The 24,838-nt window shown below is 35.4% G+C and overlaps 1 protein-coding gene across 1 annotated transcript in view; it reads left to right on the forward strand.

The window, feature by feature from the left end:
* The window catches only part of LOC117344590 (urease subunit alpha-like), a 35,825-nt gene that overhangs the window by 1,192 nt on the left and 9,795 nt on the right, over nt 1-24,838 (forward strand). Inside the window, exons 2-11 of the mRNA XM_033907391.1 lie at nt 984-1,146; nt 1,998-2,064; nt 16,006-16,088; nt 17,062-17,178; nt 18,100-18,237; nt 18,462-18,539; nt 19,669-19,748; nt 21,394-21,499; nt 22,398-22,481; nt 23,797-24,015. Coding sequence (XP_033763282.1) covers nt 1,021-1,146; nt 1,998-2,064; nt 16,006-16,088; nt 17,062-17,178; nt 18,100-18,237; nt 18,462-18,539; nt 19,669-19,748; nt 21,394-21,499; nt 22,398-22,481; nt 23,797-24,015 — 1,098 coding nt within the window. The 5' untranslated portion in view covers nt 984-1,020. The remainder of the gene's footprint in view (nt 1-983; nt 1,147-1,997; nt 2,065-16,005; nt 16,089-17,061; nt 17,179-18,099; nt 18,238-18,461; nt 18,540-19,668; nt 19,749-21,393; nt 21,500-22,397; nt 22,482-23,796; nt 24,016-24,838) is intronic.

Below are 24,838 nucleotides of genomic sequence, written 5' to 3' on the forward strand. Positions count from 1 at the left end.
GTGATATCACTGCCTAACGTTTGAGTATTTACTACCATGGAGTGTGTTGTCTCAACACTTCATTCATTTTATTGACAGCAAATAGCTTACACCTACAATAAAACTTTGATATCTCGCGCTCTGATAACTCGACGACCCTACTGAACTCGGAGTAAGAATTAAGTTCCAACAGTTAAAAATCTATATAAGTACTACGTTACTTTAAATACATGTACTGTGGATATTTCAAAGTTTTTCATGACATCATTGACTTCAAGATACTAACATTCTTCGGGTTGGCCATTTGGATACTTTATTGGACGGAATGGACTTCCTCCCTGGTACCGTTCCTATTATTAGAAGTCCTGACACTACACGACTTATCGTGTAAATACCTTCAGAATATCTGCCGAATGTTTATTGTTTGTCAGAGTGTTTAAAAATATTGACATGCAAATGATAAAATATTGACCTGTGTTGTATTTTTTTCGTAAATACGTTTGCAAATAAAAGATCCAGTGCATATCAAACAATTCAGTTCCTTATGTAAAGCTACATTGACTGTCTGAAAATAAAGTTGGTGAATTAATTAGAAGCAATTGAAAACTCATGCATGCGTAAATGAATCTGATGTTACAAAAGTTACAATTTGAAAGGTAAACTGACATGCAATATCACAGCGTAAAATTACCATATCTTGAATCATTACAGCACTATTTGAGAGACGATACGTCTAAAGTCGTATTTACTGACATACTCTGATCAAATGTCACCGGCGTGCTTACATTGAGCATATAATTAGCGCACATTAGAATGTCAGCATTATTGGTCAAAGTTCAAAATAACTTTAGAATACAATGTTACCAAAGCTTCATTAAAACCCCTTCTTAAGAACGGATTTTGGTAAACATTTCTTTCAACCATTGTTGGAGGAAGCAGCTCAAAATTTGGAAAACATGTTTGACTAAGACACAATACTCTATGTTCTTATTTTTATTTTTCAGTTGTTAAATTCTCCTGTATTTCGATCTTGACACCAACATGAAGCTGTCCCCTCGAGAACGGGAAAGCCTTCTAGTATCCCAGGTTGGGTGCCTGTCCCAGAGACGTCTCGCCCGGGGGGTGAGGCTCAACCATCCTGAGGCCGTTGCACTGATTGCGTCACAGGTACAATCAATACGATGATGTTTCTCGGCTATTTCTCACCGTATCCATGTAATTATTGTTCGCTGAAAGGTGTATTCATCGAAAATGATGGAACAGTTTCATAGCACATTGTTTACATCATTCCGGAAGCCGCGTTATAATTTATGGTTTCCTTTCCACGATGTTTTTACTTTCAGACGAGCCGGTTTCTCTGTCTGTGAAACAAGATACAAGAATATTAGTTTGTGTCGTGTGTTTTAACAACACACATCAGCTTAATAGAGCTATGTCTACGACAGACAAAATTAAAAAGTTACAATACAAGATAATGTACACAGAAAAAACGACATATAAAACTCAAGTTAGTGGCTCGATGTAGTTTGTTTCTGTTATATGTAGCCCGAGTTTCCTCTGGCCCTGTCACCATTTCCTACACCAGACATGGTGACAGGGCCAGAGAAAACTCGGGCTATGTTATATCTTGCCTGGGGACAGATCACGCTGAACATCGTAATACACTTGCGGTTTTTGTAATATAAAAGCGATTGAATGATATATAAAGCGGCTGAGAAATGAGCATGTCCGCAACAAAAAGCAAGCACTATTTCATAAATTTATGCATATTTCTGATTCATTTTGACCACACATTTTCATTAACGCGCAGTTTGAAGTGATGTTGAAAAACAAATAATTAGAATATTTTTTTTTTTGTTACCAGATTTGGGCACTTCTTTGCCGCTTTACACATCATTAGAAGTCCAAATGAGCAGAAACTGATGTGTTTCAAAACATATCTTGTTAGTGAACAAATACGATAAAATACATTGTGATACAAAAAAACGAAACTGTTACAAGATTTCTGTATGTTACAGGTCCAAGAGATGATAAGGGATGGGCATAGTGTCTCGGACCTAATGGCTAGAGGTCGTCAGCTTTTGGGTACGTAGTCCGACCGTTAGTCTTATCCTAGAGGTCGTCAGCTTTTGGGTATGTAGTCCGACCTTTAGTCTTATCCTAGAGGTCGTCAGCTTTTGGGTATGTAGTCCGACCAGGAGTATTATCCTAGAGGTCGTCAGCTTTTGGGTATGTAGTCCGACCAGGAGTATTATCCTAGAGGTCGTCAGCTTTTGGGTATGTAGTCCGACCTTTAGTCTTATCCTAGAGGTCGCCTAGAGGTCGTCAGCTTTTGGGTATGTAGTCCGACCTGGAGTCTTATCCTAGAGGTCGTCAGCTTTTGGGTATGTAGTCCGACCAGGAGTCTTATCCTAGAGGTCGTCAGCTTTTGGGTATGTAGTCCGACCTGGAGTCTTATCCTATAGGTTGTCCAGAGGATTCTCTGTCCACGATTCAAAGAAATCGCGGAGCTGCACGATTTTTAGCAAGGAATTTCCCTTTTTATACATATAGTGTTTTGTTACTACATATAACACTTTGTTACTACATATAGTGTTTTGTTACTACATATAACACTTTGTTACTACATATAGTGTTTTGTTACTACATATAACGCTTTGTTGATACATATAACACTTTGTTACTACATATAACACTTTGTTACTACATATAACACTTTGTTGCTATATATAGTGTTTTGTTACTACATATAACACTTTGTTACTATATATAACAATTTGTTACTACATACAACGTTTTGTTACTACATATAGTGCTTTGTTGCTACATATAACACTTTGTTACTACATATAACACTTTGTTACTACATATAACGCTTCGTTAATACATATATCACCACCACATAATTCTGGTGATCCTATCTCTTCGGGAATCAGAACTCAACGATAGTGTACTCCAGTTCCACTTCCTTTATTCATTCAGGTTACATCTTATACTTGACTTATACTTTATCCTTTCTCTCTCTGGCTCTCCGTTTCTTCTCTCTACACATTTCCTTCTCTCTCATATATATCTACAAACTACTGTCACTAATTCTACATTTACTAAATCCACTAATTCTATTGGTTAAATATACCCTAAGGAGGCGGGACTTATTGGGACTGAAGTCTTCGATGACCATTTCCCTGTCGAAGGTTCCAGATTACACCCATCAACTGATTAGTCTAAATGAGCCCTACATCCACACACCATTGTCCACCAACCCTTCACACAGACAATACCACACTCTTCATTCTCTTTGACTTCCTACCACTGTGTGTGGCCTGCTCTGCCCATAGCTCAATCTCGTTTTAATATCTTTTTAATTACTATCTTCTTACTTTTCTGATCTAACAAACTGTCCCTTTTCTACCTGTCATATATGCCTCCTCCTCCTTAAGTTTGTTCCACAAACTTTTACATTAATAACGTTCCTAATATGAATGACATTAATAAATTCATTACCTGAATCAAAAGCTAAATATCATATACTAACCTTCATGATATTTGTATGCAACTGCATTATTAAGCAAAAACAAATTATACATACAGTAACTACCATTTCATATTTTGTACAAATACATTGTTCATATAAAATAAATTGTCAATGTTTTTTTTTGGGGGGGGGGGGGGGGGGGGGGGGGTTGTTTTTTTTTTGTTTTTTTTTTTTTTGTCCATCTCCTGGATATTGTGATTGTCCGATTTGAATTGTAATGCCATCACTTTTTTGTTTCATGTCCATATTGATGTCTAATCCATTATAACATTAGCACATATCAAATAACATTTACATATAAAAAAAAAATACTGTCCACATTTTTGTTCTTTGACAAAAATTATTTCATTGTAAATACCAACACACTGCACATACAAATGTAGGTTCCATGTAAAACATTAAGCAAAATAGGCTTTCATTGATAAATCAAAAAAAATTTTCAGTCATTTCACCTGACGTCCTCTGATTATTGAGGCTCTTGATTATCACCTAATGAAAAATGGATTACAAGCCAGTCTGTGTCAATTATACATATCCAACTGGTTAGCTTCTATTTAAGTACTCGGTAGTTCTTATATATCCTACCATCCTTAAATACTCAACCCAAGACTTCAACTGCCCATGAAACAATAACTGTAGTAAATTCCCCTTTTTCAGTTTTTGTCTATAGACTCTTTATCGTTTACCTCTTTAACATGTCTTGAATGATAACCTATTTATCATTTCATTATCTGTTAATAATTCTTAACCCTCTAGGTTAAATCCCTGAAACTTTGAGAAGGAATCTACAATGAGAAGAATGTACCTATGACCTTGTGTGGTCTTTGGTAAAGGACCAAGAATGTCCATATGAATCCGACCAAACACATCTTCAATAGGAAGAGGTTTTAAAGGTGCATCTCTGTGATGTACATCACGTTTTGTCCTGGCACACACTTCACAAGATTTACAGTAATACTGTATGTCTTGAAACATTTTATGCCAATAGTATTTTAATCTGATGCTATGGAATTTTCTCTCTATGCCTTGGTGACTTGCTGTTATTGAGTCATGAAAAGCAAGAAGTATGTCATTTCTCAATGACTTAGGAATTACCAACTGCTTAATAACTCTCTCACTTTTTGGACACCCTTATCCATCAAAAAGTCATTAGACTCCCTAACCACTGTATGTGCTAAATTCCTGTCATCAGGGAGAACTCTATCTTCTAGATATCTAATGATGTGAACCAAATCAGGATCATTAAGTTGATTGACCCTAAGGTTGTCTGGAGTCCTGTCTAACACTGGGGTGTCACTACCAGGGCTGCTTTGCTGCTCTGACTCAACATGACCTTCACCTCTGGTGCCTAACACAGTAACATTGCCTGCTATGCTATCAGACCAGTGTAGTGTGTATTCAACCTCTCTTGATATAGGGGCTACTATGACCTCATGTACGGGGTCATTTGGGTCTGGGTTGGACCTCTCAGGGTAATCACGTCTAGACAAACCATCTGCATTGGAATGTTTACGGCCTGCTTTGTGCTCAATCACAAAGTTGTATCCTTGTAACAGGACTGCCCACCTTGCAATCCTACCTGCTTTCTGTTTTGAACTTTGTAACGCTTTTATAGCCATATGATCAGTAAGCACAGTGAATTTCTTTGTAGCGATATACACATGAAAATGTCTAATACCTTCTACTAATGCTAGACCCTCTAAATCTGTTATGCCCCAGTTTTTCTCTGCCTTTCTAAAAGCTCTACCACCATATGCCACAGCTCTCTCTTTTCCTTCAGCATCTCGCTGGCCCAACATGTATCCTATTGCCTTTGTTGAAGCATCAACATACAGGATAAATTCTCTATCGAAATCTGGGTAAACCAGTATAGGTGCAGTAGTCAAACACTGTTTCAATTTGTCAAATGATTGTTGACATAGTTCTGTCCAATGGAATGCTGTATCCTTTTTCAGGAGTTCATTCATAGGTGCTACAATCTCTGCAAATCCTTTAACAAATCTACGATAGTAGTTACATAACCCTAAGAATGCCCTGATATCATTCACTGACTTAGGAGTGGGGTATTCTGATACTGCCTTAATTTTCTCTTGGTCTACACTGATACCATTCTTTGTGAAAATGTGACCCAGGTACTTTACCTCTCTAACTGCAAAATTACATTTTGAGGGTTTTAGTTTGAGATTGGCCTGACGCAACCTCTGGAATACCTGAGCTAAATGGACCAAGTGATCTTCAAAAGTTTAAGAGAAAACCAGTATGTCATCTATATAGACAAGTGCAAACTTGTAAGTCAGATCTCTCAACACCTCGGACATAACCATCGAAAATGCTGGCGGTGAATTTGAAAGACCAAACGGTAGTTTAGTAAACTGATAAACACCTTGATGAGTGACAAACCCTGTTTTTGCTTTTGAATCCTCCGCTATTGGAATTTGCCAAAATCCTGATCTTAAATCTAAGCTAGAGTAGTATTTGGCATTAGCTTGACCTATTGTGTCAGATATGTCCTCAAACCTAGGTATCGGAAAGCTCATAGGTGATGTGACTTGGTTGACCTTACGATAGTCAACGGCAAACCTATACTCTCCATTCGCCTTCCTTACTAGCACCACCGGACTTTGCCAAGGTGTATTGGCTTCTTCAATGATTTTATTCTCTAACATCTCCTTTGTTTGCTTTTCTATCTCTGACTTAGTCTTTGGTGATGTTCTATAGAACCGTTGTTTTATGGGCTTAGTGTCACCTGTGTTTATTTCATGGAAATACAAGTTTGTTGTTCCTAACTCTGACAAGTCCTTAGCAAAGACATCCCTATTCTCACCCAGAAAAGCTAAGAGAATGTTATTTTCTTCTTCTGACAGTGCTTCTGAATTAACCTTTACTCCTAAATCCTTGGCTATGCTGATGTTTTCCCTGGTATAAAACTTCTTATCAGTACCTATAGAGGCAATGCACTCACCTGGCAGTGACTGCTGCTCTGAACCCTCATTTGCTAAATCATCCTCAGTAATTGATGTGACCAGGGCAATAGGTTGCCTGGCCTTTAGACTAACGACTGAATAAGTGGGGTTCAGTACCTGGTATATGGTTTTGTTGTTTTTCACTTCTGACACACATCGTGCCCCCATTACTCTATGCTTAGAAGGTAGGCTAGAGACAGGCCCCAACAACTTGAGCCCTTTTTCCTTACTTTTGATTTCCACTGGTACAGATGCTACTGACCTAGGAGCTACTTGTATGTTACAAACTAATCTGGCTAAGCTTGTCCTGTTTTTAATCTGCGTCTGTATAAAAGCAACCATGGCAATACCTCCTTCTCATTCCAAGCTTCTATTCCCACAGTCTATCTTTGCTTTATGTTTTTCCAAAAAGTCTGTACCTAATATGACTGGGAAACTTAGACTCTCCACCACCTGAAATGTTTGTGTCAATTCCAGATATCCTATTGAGATGGGGAGTGTCACCTTTCCTGTGATTCCTATGTCACTACCATTAGCGCTATACAGGCATTTCAATTCCGAATTCTCTACTCTAAACTTTTCTCCTAGATTGGTTGCCTCAAATACCTTTCTATCAATACATGAGATCCCTTGTGCTCCTGTGTCTACCAAAGCTACATATGTCTTATTTCCTAGTCTCACATGTATCTGATAATCCTTTACATCTAAACTTACTTTCTTACTGTTCCCCTGAGTTATTTTACTACTTTCCTTGCTGTCAAAAAGCTTTCCATGATTGTGCCCGTCCTTAAAGACAGGCGCGTACCCCTATTCACTATGATTTTGCTTTTCCTTGGACTTTTTCATTTTCAAAGATCTACAGATAGCCTTAATATGACCCTTTTTGCCACAGTGGTAACACACTGCATCTCGGAACCAACATTTGCGTGCATCATGCTGGTACTTACCACAGTGGTCACATGGATATCTTGTTCCTTGTCCATTTCTCCTGTCATCTGGCCTAACACTATTCACTCTGCTGTCCTTCAACAAACCAAGTTCTTTCCTACTGGTTTCACATTCTTCTTTTAACAAAGCGAGTTCCTGTTGAAGACTTTGAATTGTTCCTGACACATCACTATGGTCTGAATGTCCAATTGACTGGGCCATCGATCCAAACTTAACTAGGTCTGCTATCGTCTTAGCTTCCTTGCCCAGTACAAATCCTTTTACTTTCTGGTCAAGTCCATTAATGAGCACGTCAAACACCTCTTTGTCCGTCCTCTCTAATTCGTTGCCCTTGGCCACCACTTGTTCTACATAATCTTGTATGTCCATTCCACCTTGACTCGAGTTCAGAAACTCTTTCACTCGAGTTGGCCTGTCCAGCTCACTAGGGAAGAACCTATCTTGAAACTTCTCCAGTAGTTGTTGCAAGTCTTCATGTACAACTGGCTGCAGCGTGTACAGCCACTTCTCAGCTTGGCCTTTAAGGAGTAGGGAAAATTGTAGCGCCTTCTCCTCATCCTTCCATTTCCTAATTTTGCACACTTTCTCAAATTTTGAGAGCCAGATTTTTGCACAACTTTGCCCATCAAATTTCTCCAAATTGTTTATGCTGTCTTTTGCTGCCATTTTCTTTTTCTTGAATGCTACCAGGGCATAGTTGTTTTCGCTCTGGTACCCGGATTCTCCACCAATTTATCACCACCACATAATTCTGGTGATCCTATCTCTTCGGGAATCAGAACTCAACGATAGTGTACTCCAGTTCCACTTCCTTTATTCATTCAGGTTACATCTTATACTTGACTTATACTTTATCCTTTCTCTCTCTGGCTCTCCGTTTCTTCTCTCTACACATTTCCTTCTCTCTCATATCTATCTACAAACTACTGTCACTAATTCTACATTTACTAAATCCACTAATTCTATTAGTTAAATATACCCTAAGGAGGCGGGACTTAACTTATTGGGACTGAAGTCTTTGATGACCATTTCCCTGTCGAAGGTTCCAGATTACACCCATCAACTGATTAGTCTAAATGAGCCCTACATCCACACACCATTGTCCACCAACCCTTCACACAGACAATACCATACTCTTCATTCTCTTTGACTTCCTACCACTGTGTGTGGCCTGCTCTGCCAATAGCTCAATCTCGTTTTAATATCTTTTTAATTACTATCTTCTTACTTTTCTGATCTAACAAACTGTCCCTTTTCTACCTGTCATACATATAACACTTTGTTAATACATACAGCGCTTTGTTACTACATACAACGCTTTGTTACTACATATAGTGCTTTGTTACTACATATAACACTTTGTTGCTACATATAACACTTTGTTACTACATATAACACTTTGTTGCTACATATAACACTTTGTTACTACATATAACACTTTGTTGCTACATATAACACTTTTTTGCTACATATAACGCTTTGTTACTACATATAACACTTTGTTACTACACACAACGCTTTGTTACTACAAATAACGCTTTGTTACTACATATAGCACTTTGTTACTACATATAACACTTTGTTACTACATATAACGCTTTGTTACTACATATAGCGCTTTGTTAATACATATAACACTTTGTTACTACATACAGAGATTTGTTACTACATACAACGCTTTGTTACTACATATAGTGCTTTGTTACTACATATAACACTTTGTTACTACATCTAACACTTTGTTACTACATATAACACTTTGTTACTACATATAACGCTTTGTTACTACATATAGCGCTTTGTTACTACACATAACACTTTGTTACATATAACGCTTTGTTGCTACATATAGTGCTTTGTTACTACATATAACGCTTTGTTACTACATATAACGCTTTGTTACTACATATAGCGCTTTGTTGCTACATATAACACTTTGTTACTACATATAACGCTTTGTTACTACATATAACGTTTTGTTACTACATATAACACTTTGTTACTAGAAATAACACTTTGTTGCTACATATAACGTTTTGTTACTACATACAGCGCTTTGTTACTACATATAAAGCTTTGTTACTACACACAACGCTTTGTTACTACATATAGTGCTTTGTTACTATATATAACACTTTGTTGCTACATATAACACTTTGTTACTATATATAACACTTTGTTACTACATATAACACTTTGTTACTATATATAACACTTCGTTACTACATATAACACTTTTCTACTACATATAGCACTTTGTTACTATATATAGCACTTTGTTACTACATATAACGCTTTGTTACTACATATAGCGCTTTGTTACTACACATAACACTTTGTTACTACATATAACACTTTGTTACTACATATAACGCTTTGTTGCTACATATAACACTTTGTTAATACATGTAACACTTTGTTACTACATACAGCGCTTTGTTACTACATATATAGCTTTGTTACTACATATAGTGCTTTGTTACTACATATAACACTTTGTTGCTACATATAACACTTTGTTACTACATATAACACTTTGTTGCTACATATAACACTTTGTTAATACATATAACGCTTTGTTGCTACATATAACACTTTGTTACTACATATAACGCTTTGCTGCTACATATAACACTTTGTTACTACATATAACACTTTGTTACTACATATAACACTTTGTTGCTACATATGACACTTTGTTACTACATATCACACTTTGTTACTACATATAACACTTTGTTACTATATATGACACTTTGTTACTATATATGACACTTTGTTACTACATATAACACTTTGTTACTACATATAACGCTTTGTTGCTACATATAACACTTTGTTGCTACATATAACACTTTGTTACTACATATAACACTTTGTTACTACATATAACACTTTGTTACTACATACACCGCTTTGTTACTACATATAGCGTTTCGTTACTACATATACCACTTTGTTACTACATATAACACTTTGTTACTACATATAACGCTTTGTTACTACATATACCACTTTGTTACTACATATAACGCTTTGTTACTACATCTAACACTTTGTGACTACATATAACACTTTGTTGCTACATATAACACTTTGTTAATGCATATAACACTTTGTTACTACATACAGCGCTTTATTACTACATACAACGATTTGTTACTACATACAGCGTTTTGTTACTACATATAACACTTTGTTCCTACATATAACACTTTGTTACTACATATAACACTTTGTTACTACATATAACACTTTACTACATATAACACTTTATTACATATAATGCTTTGTTACTATATATTACACTTTGTTAATACATATAACACTTTGTTACTACATACAGCGCTTTGTTACTACATACAATGATTTGTTACTACATACAGCGTTTTGTTACTACATATAACACTTTGTTGCTACATATAACACTTTGTTACTACATATCACACTTTGTTACTACATATAACACTTTGTTGCTACATATGACACTTTGTTACTACATATCACACTTTGTTACTACATATAACACTTTGTTACTATATATAACACTTTGTTGCTATATATCACACTTTGTTACTACATACAACACTTTGTTGCTACATATAACACTTTACTACATATAACACTTTGTTACTAAATATAACACTTTGTTACTACATACACCGCTTTGTTGCTACATATAACACTTTGTTAATACATATAACACTTTGTTACTACATACAGCGCTTTGTTACTACATACAATGATTTGTTACTACATACAGCGTTTTGTTACTACATATAACACTTTGTTGCTACATATAACACTTTGTTACTACATATAACACTTTGTTTATACATATAACACTTTGTTACTACATATAACGCTTTGTTACTACATACAGCGCTTTGTTACTACATACAACGCTTTGTTACTACATACAGCGTTTTGTTACTACATATAACACTTTGTTGCTACATATAACACTTTGTTACTACATATAACACTTTGTTACTACATATAACACTTTGTTACTACACACAACGCTTTGTTACTACAAATAGCACTATAAAATTCAGAGAGCTTATCTAATTTTTCTTGTGAAACAGGTACAATAATATTAATGAATATTGTTTATATATGCCATGCCAGGCTTGTTTTTGTTCAAATGATCAAAATAGTGTTGTATTGATAATTTTCATGATAAAAACTGCTAGTTATATTTATTTAAAACCAATTAAACAGTCTAATTTGAGCTTTTCCACAATGTTTTTATTTACAAAACAAAAAAAGCCTGATTATATACCAATTAACATCTAGGTCATTTTATCTAAATCAGTTATATTTTTATAATTGAAATACCTGATATTTAATGTGATTTTATTATTGAAATACCTGATATTTAATGTGTTTTTATTATTGAAATACCTGATATTTAATGTGTCTGTGACTATCCATTAACACATTTACCATATTAAAACATTTGTGGAGGGGTTCATCATTGATAATTAACCTTTTGGTCGTGTACTGAAGCACCATCAAGTCTGTTTAGTTCTAGAACGCGCGTATACGACGCCCTGTCACGCTCCCATCAGGTTTGTCCTAGAATTGGGATAATCGTGAACAATATTTTCCATTCAAAACTTTTGTCATGATCTTTACAATCATCATGGTCCCACAGACCCACACGCTGAACACGCTGCACTTCAATCTTGATCAAGGTCATGTGTGTATTTATAGGATAAGTGGCCATGGAATACCAACCCGCTTCTCACCCAGCACGGATTTACTGCATCACATCATTTTTTTAACCGAGTCCCTGTGTCTCGAGTTACCAAATCACACACATGCTATATTGTCAACACTGCACTTCAAATTCGTATTTATATGGGTATTGCTAAGTTGTTATTATACAATATCATAAATATTTGTTATAAATGAATGTTTTACGTTGAAAATATCGTATCTATGTGTATCAACATCGTAATAATCAAAACGTGTATGGCACTATATTTTGTGCTGCCTTGGCGACGAGAATCGTTGACTGTCTGCTGTTCCACTACTGTGCACACATGTACGATAAGTATAACAATGTTACAAAGTGACGCACTTACGTCACACTGTTGCTACCGAATTTTGCAATCTGGTGGCGAAGTTTTAAATTTGGTTAACGTAAATATAAGAATTGATTGTCAATTTTGTTGCTTGCATGGAGTGATGAAGGAAAGTGAACCTCGTGCAAATGAAGTGAACTGCTCACTTCATTTGCACGAGGTTCACTTTCCTTCATCAGTCCATGCAAGCAACAAAATTGACAATCAATCCTTAAATGCATCCATCGTATGTACAATGTAGTTGTAAGTTATCGGTCTTTGTTTAATGACGTCATTGTTGTTATGGCGTCAAACTTATTATGACGTCATATTAATCTTCAAAATATCAAAACAGTCTGATGAGCTCCCGTGATTGAGCGAAAGCGCTTATTTGTGATTATGTCGTTTAAAACAAAAACAAACAAGAGGCCAAGGGCCTCGTAGCTCTCTGGACGTTGATTTGAAATCCAGCTTGTTTGTATATACAGTAACGTGCCAATTTTAGTCTTTCAATTTTTTTTTAATTGTGCTATATATTCTTTGTATTTTCAACTTTTTCAATGAATTTTCCTGACTTTGTGTATTGATCGTTTTAAATGAAATTTCGTACTCTTATAGAGAATTGTTTCCTGTTTCATCTTATAATATTTTCACTGTTTTCCGATGTAAATAACTAGAGAAATCATATTTTTTTTACAATACCTAATTTTTTGAACGCCATTTTGACGTTACTTTAGTAACGTCATATAGAGAAATGGCGTCACACGGAAATTATCAGTGTAGACAATTCTGTATTGCTCCATAAATACTCAACGGAAAAATAAATAAATATTATAAGAAGAAACTATGGACATTTCTTCATAACATGACGAAATATTGTCAAAATCCGGTCACATAGCAATGTTTCATATCAGTGTTTGCCAGGGACGTATACGTATACCTCGCGAGACACTCTGTACACTGCAGCAGACGACATAATGTGTATAAAGTAACACGCATAGCAGCAATTTTTTGCAGCGGCATAGGGATACGTGTGTTGCAGCACATTACTATATACACATTACAGTGGGTTGATATAGGAACTTTGCCTCATAACTCCTCAGAATAACGTTCGGCATGTCCCTGTGACACCGAGTATGTCCAAAATGACACCGTTAATTGACGATTACTCGAAAATGAAAACATTTAACAACTCAAATTTCTTGTCAAATCTAGTTCGTATCGACCCCAATCATGTGTCTTGAAATCCATTCTGACAGACCCACGGTTTCTGATATCCTCTCCACAAAATTTTAATTATTCTACTTCCGGCAAAAACATGAGAATGACTGCGTAAGCTGGAGTCCAGGAGAGCTAAAAACAAGACTTTGGCGCTAGGCCTTTCTGCCCTGTCAGGTTTCTTCAGGCGGACTGAACATTTGCTTATTTGAACGTTGCCTAGATACTGTGACGTCAACATTTGTGATGACGTCATAAGTTGACGAAATTAAACAAAGTCGGAACAGATGGATAACTGTACATTCAATAAACTAATTCTACATTTAAGTTTGGTTTTAGCATCTTAATAAACATTTTTCTTTTAATTCTCTTGTAACTAGATCGTCACTATTTAACTTGTTAATAAGTAAAACATAAAAATAATTCCCAGAACACTCATGCATATGTTTGCTTACTTTTAACATCTCAAGTTATCATCTTTTATTTGCTGTCTATGACATTTATACGTAATCTTAATTCGCACCCAGTTTGGCCAACATAAAATTCACCACATCCATTGCATATTAAAGTGTAAATACAATTTTTAGAATTGCATGTAATATTATATCTTATTTCTATTTTTGAGCCATTTATAAAAGTATAGTTTTTACACACAATTAGAATCTTATTCCATCTGCACATTACTCTGACATTTGCTGAAATCCAACCAGGTGAGCCATACAGGCCCTATGGGTCTCTTATAGGAATTGAAAAGTGTTTTTATTGCGTTTACGCTAGTATGAAAGCAATGGGATACAGTCATATTCCTCTGCCCTGCAGGTAGGGGGTAAGAATTGTACCTGCTGCCCCCATTGCATGATCGTAAGAGGCGACTAAATTTTGGATCTTATCTTTTCTCTTCTTTCTGAACAACATTCTTCTTCCTAATGTCTCCCTTGACAATGCCTCACTTTTGGCCTTTCGTAGGCGTCCTTAAATGACCTTAGCTGTTAATAGGACGTTCAACTAAATAAACCAAACCAAACCAAACAGTCATATTCTACTTACGCGCTATATATATTGAATATGTTTGTATCCCATTGCGTTTATAACACCGTAAACGCAATTAAAACAACGTCCACTTCCTATATTTACATCGTTGAAATACTGCACGAAGAAAATAAAAGTCGAGATGTGTTGCGACGTTTGCAACAAGGGTAGCCATGGTTACGAAGATAATATAGTTCCAGTGAATCTACGTAAAGACACAAATATCAAAACTTAACATTTCTGTTTAATACATTTAGGTTTTCAATTAATTGATATATTCACAGTGCACAATTTCCGTCTCTGATTAATTATGGTTGTCAAGCACAGCGGGTATTGACACAGATTAAGTAGTAACGTGGTCGAATGTTCGATACAAACTACGCTTTAGCCATTTGTTGTTAGCTTACCTCGCGGAGAAGTTAAATATTCACTCATTTCCGCAATTTTCAGTTTAGTTTTTGATAAAACACTCACTTGACATTGGCTTTTTGTACAGAGATCATCGGGTAACAGGAGAAAACGCTAAAATTTCGTAGATCAGTCCTTTGAAAATGGCGCCGTCTAGTTGACGTTCAATGTGACAAATGATCCCTCCTACATAACTTTATTCGGCCTCATACATCTATCGTCCCGATAACGTCCCAAAGAGACGACGTCATGATTATTCTACCGATTACCGCGCTTATCAATCCGCTGAGCCCTTTCCCACTGCTTTACGCTAATTTAAACACAGTCAGAGTTTACTAAGCTGAAGAAGGGAGAGATATAAATATATTTTGATAAACTTTTGAATTTTGGTTCTCATTTTTTTTCTTTGGTTGTTGTTGGAGTGTTAATATCTTCTTGACATTAATAATTAATGTAATAGTATAATGTGGCCGGGTGGGATGTCCTGTTGGGTGCCTTTGGCAGATGTTTCAATGATACAGCACTATAGTGGACATCAGTTCCGCACTATCACAAGGAGACAAACACGAACGTACCGCAGCCTCCCAAAGTACACACTTACCATACGCATGTATCGCCCTAACAAGGGAGGTCGTCCTAGGACGTTACACAATACAGAACCAATTAAACCTCCCTGGTCGTATCAGTTTGAAAACGGCATATGTGTTTATGTTTAAGCATCTGGATGGGAATACAGGTGAAAGAGATAACTCGTGTCATTTGATCATACCTTTTTATGACACTTTGGGACTTTTATGAGACTTTTAAAATATTGTCACTTATAAATATACAAGTGTAATATCTATATTTTCAGGTTACAGACAAGTTTTGCCGGGAGTAGCGGGCATGATTGGAGATGTTCAAGTGGAGGGAACCTTTCAGGACGGAACAAAATTGGTATGTACATGTTCCTTCACCGTAAATATAAATAAAATGGATATAACTTAAAACCCCACGTGTTAAGATATAAAAAATATTTCCGTGCATTAATAATGCTTCTTAAAAGGTTTTTTAAAAGTTGTTTTTAAAGATATGTGTCTGCTCTATATACCACTCATTATACAGTATATTTAATGTTTGTTAAAGTGTTAAGTTATAGAACAGGTTGCTGTGTATGGAAAGTGTCATCCAGAAGAAAGGATTGTACGAAAGACACAATATATCAAAAACAATTAACCAGCAGTGTTTATCACCTGAAATCTCAAAGCAAAGGGTTGTACAAAAACGCAAATATATATATATATATATATATATATATATATTGTGTGATTGTATTTGTGATTTTTTGTGTTTTGATAAAGGGGCGGATTGCCTCGAAAATTTAACAAACCTTATTGTTTACACTGTTTGAATTACTTCTTTGCCCCATATATTTATATTATACAGATATATCTTGGGTGTCTGTGCAATAGTCCTCGTACCAGTAATCAACCGATGTTCTATTACACTCGGCCTTCAGCCTGGTACAATAGAACATCGGTCGATTACCAGTACCTCGAGTCAAATATTCTTGACTATTCCAGAGATACCAATGATATACTTATTTTATTACACAATCACTAAAACACATTTAGATTCACCGCAATCTCGACTTTCCTGTAAGCCTAGAAGTCACCATGACTGTCGTCTGGCAGTATTGACATCTGAGTGACCTAGACGCTTGAAATGTTTAATGTTGATAAGTGTTTTAGAGTTTGATACAAGAAGGCAGCGAAGTAAACTCGAAATAGGTCGAGAGAAATCTCTAAATCTAGACTGGGATATTCATTAGCTAAATAATTCAATAAATCTAATAACATTTAATATTTGATTTCTTAACTTTGAAGTATTGAATACTTACATTTTAAGATTATGTATCATTACATACCAGGTGACTGTGCACAAGCCGATATGTCGAAAAGATGGCGACCTTGAACTTGCTTTATATGGAAGTTTTCTCCCGGTTCCCAGTTTGGATGTGTTCGATAAAAATCTTCCTAAAGATGAGGTATCCGACTCTTATACATGTATCTATACTTAGGATTTTTGTTTACCTATCTTTATAAACATAACCACAGGGGCATGGCATGCACTCCTAACTCACGGTGTGTATATATAATTTATTTTATATATCAAAGAGACGATGAGTTAGGAATTCATGCCAGGGCCCTGTGAATAGAACCATTCAATCGTGTTTGGATTTCAGTGAATGGTTTATTGTAAAATCTTGTATTTTATATATAGAGATATCAAATTGTGCGTATAGGTTAAAGCTGCTTATGAAACTATTTTCGGATTCAAATTTTTATGGTTACGAAATGTTAAGTGTTTTGGTGCAAATGTTGAAAGGCATCACTAAGCCCCTATATATAATTGTACTAGGGTCCTAATATTTAGTTTCATGGTTGCTGTTGTGTTAACTTTTATTTTCCGAAGTCAAAGATAAGTCATGGCTGTCATTGTTATCGTTTGTGTTTCATTAATTTGTATGTAATACATGTTGACCTTAAACGAACAAAAGTGAACTATTTGATATGTATTCCTGGTCAAAACTGCCACCATCTAATATCAGTATTATATGGCAAGAGCATAGTTGTCGGGCTAGAGGTTTATCAATTTTGATATATTTAGCACTTAGTTTATTTACGAATTACTGACATAACAGCGCAAATTTAAAGAAATGGAAAATCAAAATATAAATAGATAAACAAAATATCACAATCCCGTTTTACACTAAAACGCCAACCCTGTGTTGGTAAGATATACAGTATGCAAATACCTACTCGCGACGTCTATGATTGAAGAGATAATGAGTTCAGCTATATCAATGCCCGTCTCATTTGAGCTAAGGCAGAAAAGATCACGTTAGAGATTAAGTAGCTTTACTTAGTTTCCGTGTCGATTAGGTATATGTTGATTTGTTTTTCAGGCCTCTGACAAGTCAGTTGACGCCCCTATCGACGTGGTTCCTGGTGAAATGTTTGTTTCTTCTGGTGAACTTGAACTTAATCAAGGTCGTAAGACTGTGACACTCCAAGTAACAAGTACCTGTGATAGGCCAATACAGGTAAAATCTGATTTATAAAATTCTACATGTATATAATTGTTTTTTGCACCTAACTGATTTAAATCAGCATCAATTTCATATATTAAAAAATCTAATTGAAATATACACATACATTAGGTAGTCTGTGGAGATTTCTGATTACCTATGTATTAATAACCTTGTAAATTAATGAATTCTGTATTTGTAGATTTCAATAATTGTAAAAACGAATTCTGTATTTGTAGGTCGGTAGTCACTATCACTTTCTTGAAGTCAATAAGTACTTGGCTTTTGACCGTGGTGCTGCTTTTGGAATGCGACTTGTAAGTATTGTTAACTTCAGGTTTGTGTTAAAGATAAAACATGACTTGACACTTTTTTCATATTCAAATGTTGTTTTATTTCTTTTTTTCTTTCTAAACACGGAAGCACACGTCCAAAAATATGCAAAGACACTTATACTTAAAAGGTTGCATATCATCTTGAATAATTTGCATTTTTAATTTCTTCCCAATAACCAAGGACCGCATGTTTATGATATAGGATCAGTAGCAGGCTGGGATGAAGGGATATACATTGTACCATGTCTGTTTAAATGAATGAACCTGACCTAAACTGTCAAGGTCACGGGGTCAAACGTGTGAAAATTTCTAAATGACTTCTCAATAACTTCTCAATAAGAGGCACAGGGTCATAATATGGGGCCAGTAGCAGGCTGGCATGAAGGACTACCATGTTTGTTCAAATGATGACCTTAGCGTACCTTTAAGGTCATAGAGGTCAAATATCTTCACGTCTTAAAAACCACTCCGTAATAACCATGATGCCTAGGGTAACGATATTAGGTCAATGATATGTTTGTAAATAATAAAGGGCTGCGAGAGTAAACATCAAATTGCTTTAAAGTGGGTGTCATCAGGGAGTCTTTCTGAATATGGAGATAAATATTATGGTATTGTGATCATTTAATATGAGTTAAAACTCACGGCGAATCACGCCTCGAGTTTTACAGTTCAGCCAACTTGGCGAAGGATTAACACTTGTTTATGAAAAATCAGCATCCAATAAATGTTGTAATATAATTTTTGATTATTTCTTAGTGATACATTGTACTTGTCTCAGTCAGGTTGTTCTTATAAATATGTAGCTTAGCGTTCACTTACATTTTCTGTGATCTTGAAAGCCCGCCATCTTGAAAAGACCACTCCCCAACGGGTACACGACAGTGCTCTTGTATGACCGAGAAGTCAAAACACATAGGGGCATAACTGTTAAATATGTTTTCCTTTCAGCACCAACTTGGTCAATCTCTCCCAGAGTGCATTTCGGTTACCTTTCATAACGTTATGAAGAGTAGCCGCAATACACTCTGAGAGAGAGTGCAGTTTGATTTTGAATGTGTGCTCCTTCAATTAGCATGTTTGGCTGTTTATCTCGAATGGTTTTATACAGAACATACCTGCGGGGAACGCAGTCAGATTCGAACCCGGTGAGACCAAGTCTATCAACCTCGTGGAAGTTGGTGGTGAAAAGTAAGTGCTGCCAATATATCCTCATTACCTAATTAATTTCCTTCACATTAAAGGAGTTTTACAAAACATATTAATTGTCAAAGGTACACGAGATGTTGTAGCGTGACGCTAACCTTATATACTGGTTCGCGTTATGATGAGTGGTTTTTGTTTTCGGACGTGGTTACTGTTAAATGTATTGTTGTACATATTGACCAATTCGTTCTATTCTTGATTGCTATTTTTTAACATTTTATTTACTTACTTATTCAGGAAAATGTTACAACGTGTTGAATTAAAAAGAATGTTCAATGAAATGCCAACATTTTGAGAGAATTAAAGGACGAAACTTCGTACATGTATGTCTAAGGTCCTGGAGCGGTCACTATTGAGGACGTTAACTTCATTTGTGAGGGTAGACTACGGTCACTATTGAGGACGCTAACGTCAGTTATAAGAGTAGACTACGGTCACTATTGAGGACGCTAACTTCAGTTGTAAGATTGGACTACTGTCACTATTGTTGACGCTAACTTCAGTTGTAAGAGTAGACTACGGTCACTATTGAGGACGCTAACGTCAGTTGTAAGAGTAGACTACGGTCACTATTGAGGACGCTAACGTCAGTTGTAAGAGTAGACTACTGTCACTACTGAGGACGCTAACTTCAGTTGTAAGATTGGACTACTGTCACTATTGAGGACGCTAACGTCAGTTGTAAGAGTAGACTACGGTCACTATTGAGGACGCTAACTTCAGTTGTAAGAGTAGACTACGGTCACTATTGAGGACGCTAACTTCAGTTGTAAGAGTATACTACAGTCACTATTGATGACGCTAACTTCAGTTGTTAGAGTATACTACAGTCACTATTGAGGACGCTAACTTCAGTTGTAAGATTGGACTACTGTCACTATTGAGGACGCTAACGTCAGTTGTAAGAGTAGACTACGGTCACTATTGAGGACGCTAACGTCAGTTGTAAGAGTAGACTACGGTCACTATTGAGGACGCTAACGTCAGTGGTAAGAGTAGACTACGGTCACTATTGAGGACGTTAACTTCATTTGTGAGGGTAGACTACGGTCACTATTGAGGACGTTAACTTTATTTGTGAGGGTAGACTACGGTCACTATTGAGGACGCTAACGTCAGTTGTAAGAGTAGACTACGGTCACTATTGAGGACGTTAACTTCATTTGTGAGGATAGACTACGGTCACTATTGAGGACGCTAACGTCAGTTGTAAGAGTAGACTACGGTCACTATTGAGGACGTTAACTTCATTTGTGAGGGTAGACTACGGTCACTATTGAGGACGCTAACTTCAGTTGTTAGAGTATACTACAGTCACTATTGAGGATGCTAGCTTCAGTTATAAGAATATATTCTGACTGCTATTGATGTTTGTTTACTTCAGAAATACAAAAAGACCGATTGAACGGCTGGGAGAAACAACGGCTAATAACAGTGTCCTAATATGACAGACCCATATAGACTGTCGAAGAGTGTCAATGGGTTTTTACGCCCAAAGACGTTCAACCTTTTCAAGAAATGTACTGACCTGTGATTGTGTAAACAATAATGCCCATTAAGACGGAAACTGCAAAAAAAATAAATGATAAAAAATTTGAAAAAAATAATTGAATGACTTTTTTTATTTCAGAGTATTAAGAGGAGGCAATGCTCTCTGTGATGGTCGAATGGACCCAGATAGATTGAATTCTATTCTTAAGAAAGTGAAGGATGGTCAGTTTCATCATCAGCCCCAGGTCAGCTATACTCTCATTCTTCTAAATCTGTGATACCATGTTCTACATCTGTATACATTACTGTATGCATCAGTAAATCCATCCTGCCGATTTGTACAGATATTTACTTGAAAAGACGTATGTGTCATTAAATTGAATGCCAAGCAATTCTTCATATCAACGTATCGTGGGTTTAAATGTGTACTATAGATAACATCAGTCCAGTTAAACCCGGATGATCTGCCAATTAAACCATGGAGTGGTGTCTGTCGTCGGTATTCAAAAGGAACACAGCTACTGGAGGGATTTAGGTACGAATGGTTGATAAGGCCTTTTGGAAAGGATAAGGGACTGAAATGAATATGTTTATTTTTGTCAAACGTGTATAAATAAACTTATTATTACAGGTAAAATATTATGGAAGTTGGATTCTTATAGAGCGTGCTTTACAATACTCTCTACAAAAACATAGTTAACGGAAATATTGCATCGAACTCAATCTAAATATGTCGAATCAATGATCGCCATATCAATAAGATTACATTTTATGATTAAAAAGCCCTACGCCCTCGGAAGATATAAGGGACAAAAACCTATACCAGTGTATGACATCATAGATAAAATATGATAAGTCGTATAAAAGGGAAAAGTATGACATTCTTAACAGGGATAGTGATCCTAAAATAAATATCAGTTGGAGGGACGACAGTATTTCGGTACAAGCGGAAACATAAATCTTATCAATTACCGAAGGACGTGACAGCGCCTTGCCATATGTTTTAAATTGAAACCATGAACCTTCTATATTTCTCCTCGTCGTTAGCACTGTAGTTCTGTCAACTTTTACTTTCCCGGTAACCAAGCCTTATTCGCCTTTGGTGGGACCGCTTATTGTCAAGGTTTTGTTTTATATTTGCAGCCTGACGCTAAGCCATCCCCAAAGAAAAGTTTGATAACTAGACAGCAGTATGCATACATATACGGACCTACCGTTGGAGATAAGGTAAGAACGCCGCAGTTATCTCCCTTAGTTGTTGATGCACCCTTCACAAGTTAGTGATAGTGATAATTCAAATACTGAATGGATGTACAAGTTAAAACGTCATGAAAGAAACAATATTAAAATGAATTATTTCATTATAATATGTCGCGTAAGTGATCGTCCGTTCGTCCGTCAATCTTTAGCTTTGCCTAAAAAACTTCATGTGTAATAAGCAGTTGGGAACTGAATTTGCAACATTCTATAAAAAAATTATGAACAACAATGATAATTCATATTCGTACTTTTATTATCTTAGGATGTAATTGAAAAAAGCAATATTTGGTTAATTCTAACAACAGTTTTAAAGGTAATAACCTTGTACTTTTACAAGAATTGTATTTTGGAAAGATATGATGAAGAAAACGTATCGGTGAAAGGAAATGCGATCTCTTAATAAACATCTTAAAAATAATATAACGAAATACATGTACAATGTATATTGCGAAAGGAAGATTGAAAAATTTAGCCCCACAGCGGCATTTGTCAAAATCATTAGAAATATGGATGTGTATGAAATATCGAAGCAAAAGTCTGGAAGATGAAATAGAAATATTTAAATATTTTTTACAATTCCTACATTGCATACAAATGGGAATTGGAATGGCATTAAGTGATGGCTTTTCTGCGCTCCATCTGTTTGTCTATGCTTTTAATTTAACTCCATAACGTTAACAGTTTAATTAATCGTCGAACTGCATACACATAACGATATAGATAAACTTTAATGCAATGTGAATGAATTCAACGACAAAGACAATTGTATTCATACAAAATGAATTAATTCAACGACAAAGACAATTGTATTCATACAAAGTTAATTAATTCAACGACAAAGACAATTGTATTCATACAAAGTTAATTAATTCAACAACAAAGACAATTGTATTCATACAAAGTTAATTAATTCAACGACAAAGACAATTGTATTCATACAAAGTTAAATAATTCAACGACAAAGACAATTGTATTCATACAAAGTTAAATAATTCAACAACAAAGACAATTGTATTCATACAAAGTTAATTAATTCAACGACAAAGACAATTGTATTCATACAAAGTTAAATAATTCAACGACAAAGACAATTGTATTCATACAAAGTTTATTAATTCAACGACAAAGACAATTGTATCCATACAAAGTGAAATAATTCAACATCAAAGACAATTGTATTCATACAAAGTTTATTAATTCAACAACAAATGCAATTGTATTCATACAAAGTTAATTAATTCAACATCAAAGACAGTTGTATTCCTTATTATATTTTACACAGATACGATTGGGCGATACGAGCTTGATAATTGAAGTAGAGAAGGACTTCACTGTGTATGGAGAGGAGCTGAAATTCGGAGGAGGAAAGGTTATGAGGGAGGGGATGGGACAGGCGGCCAATCGATCGAACAGTAGCTGGGATGTCCTCGACACTGTCATCACTAATGCTCTCATTCTGGACGCTGTCACTGGAATCGTGAAAGCGGATGTTGGAATTAAGGTTAGAATGACGTTTGTGTTGGCAGGGAAGGTCACCTAATTAATTTTGTTTGTATAAGTATATATAAAAAATAAGTGATAAAGTTCTTTTATTAACATGACTCACTAACAGATACAGTATATGGTGATTGAGGAAGATACAATTCCTTCTGGTGGCTTTTTCTTCCTTCATGGTCACCTCAATAATGCTTGAGGACGAAAATGTGTAACAGTTAATCTGCGTCAATTATGAATATAAATAACACATGTGTGAACATTAAACTTAAGATAATGTAATCTTGATATATTTACATGTTATATAGTAAGCTAATGTGATGATGATGAATTTACATATCATATAGTTAAGATGATATGATGTTGAAAAATTTACACATTATAAAGTTAAGATATAATGTAATATGATCTTGATAAATTCACGGATTATTAAGTAAAGATAATGTGATCTTGATAAATTTACAGATTTTAAGTGAAGATAATGTGATCTTGATTAACTTACAAGCTATATAGTTAAGATAATGAGGTGATAATACATTTACATATTATATATTAAAGATAATGTGATCTTGATACTTTTTATATTGATAATACGATGTTGATAAATTTACACATTATCAATTTACATGCAATTGATTAATTTACATATTATATAGTTGAGATAATGTGATCTTGACACTTTTACAAACCATATATATAATGTGGTCTTTGTACCCTCACAGATTCTGAAGATAACATGTTGTGATCCTGGTTACAGATTTTGCAGTTAAGATTATGTTATCATGTTTACAGATTATGAACGTTTCATTACTATAACTACACCTTATATC

Source organism: Pecten maximus, chromosome 16 (assembly GCF_902652985.1).
Source record: "Pecten maximus chromosome 16, xPecMax1.1, whole genome shotgun sequence".
NCBI classification, from domain to species: Eukaryota; Metazoa; Mollusca; class Bivalvia; order Pectinida; family Pectinidae; genus Pecten; species Pecten maximus.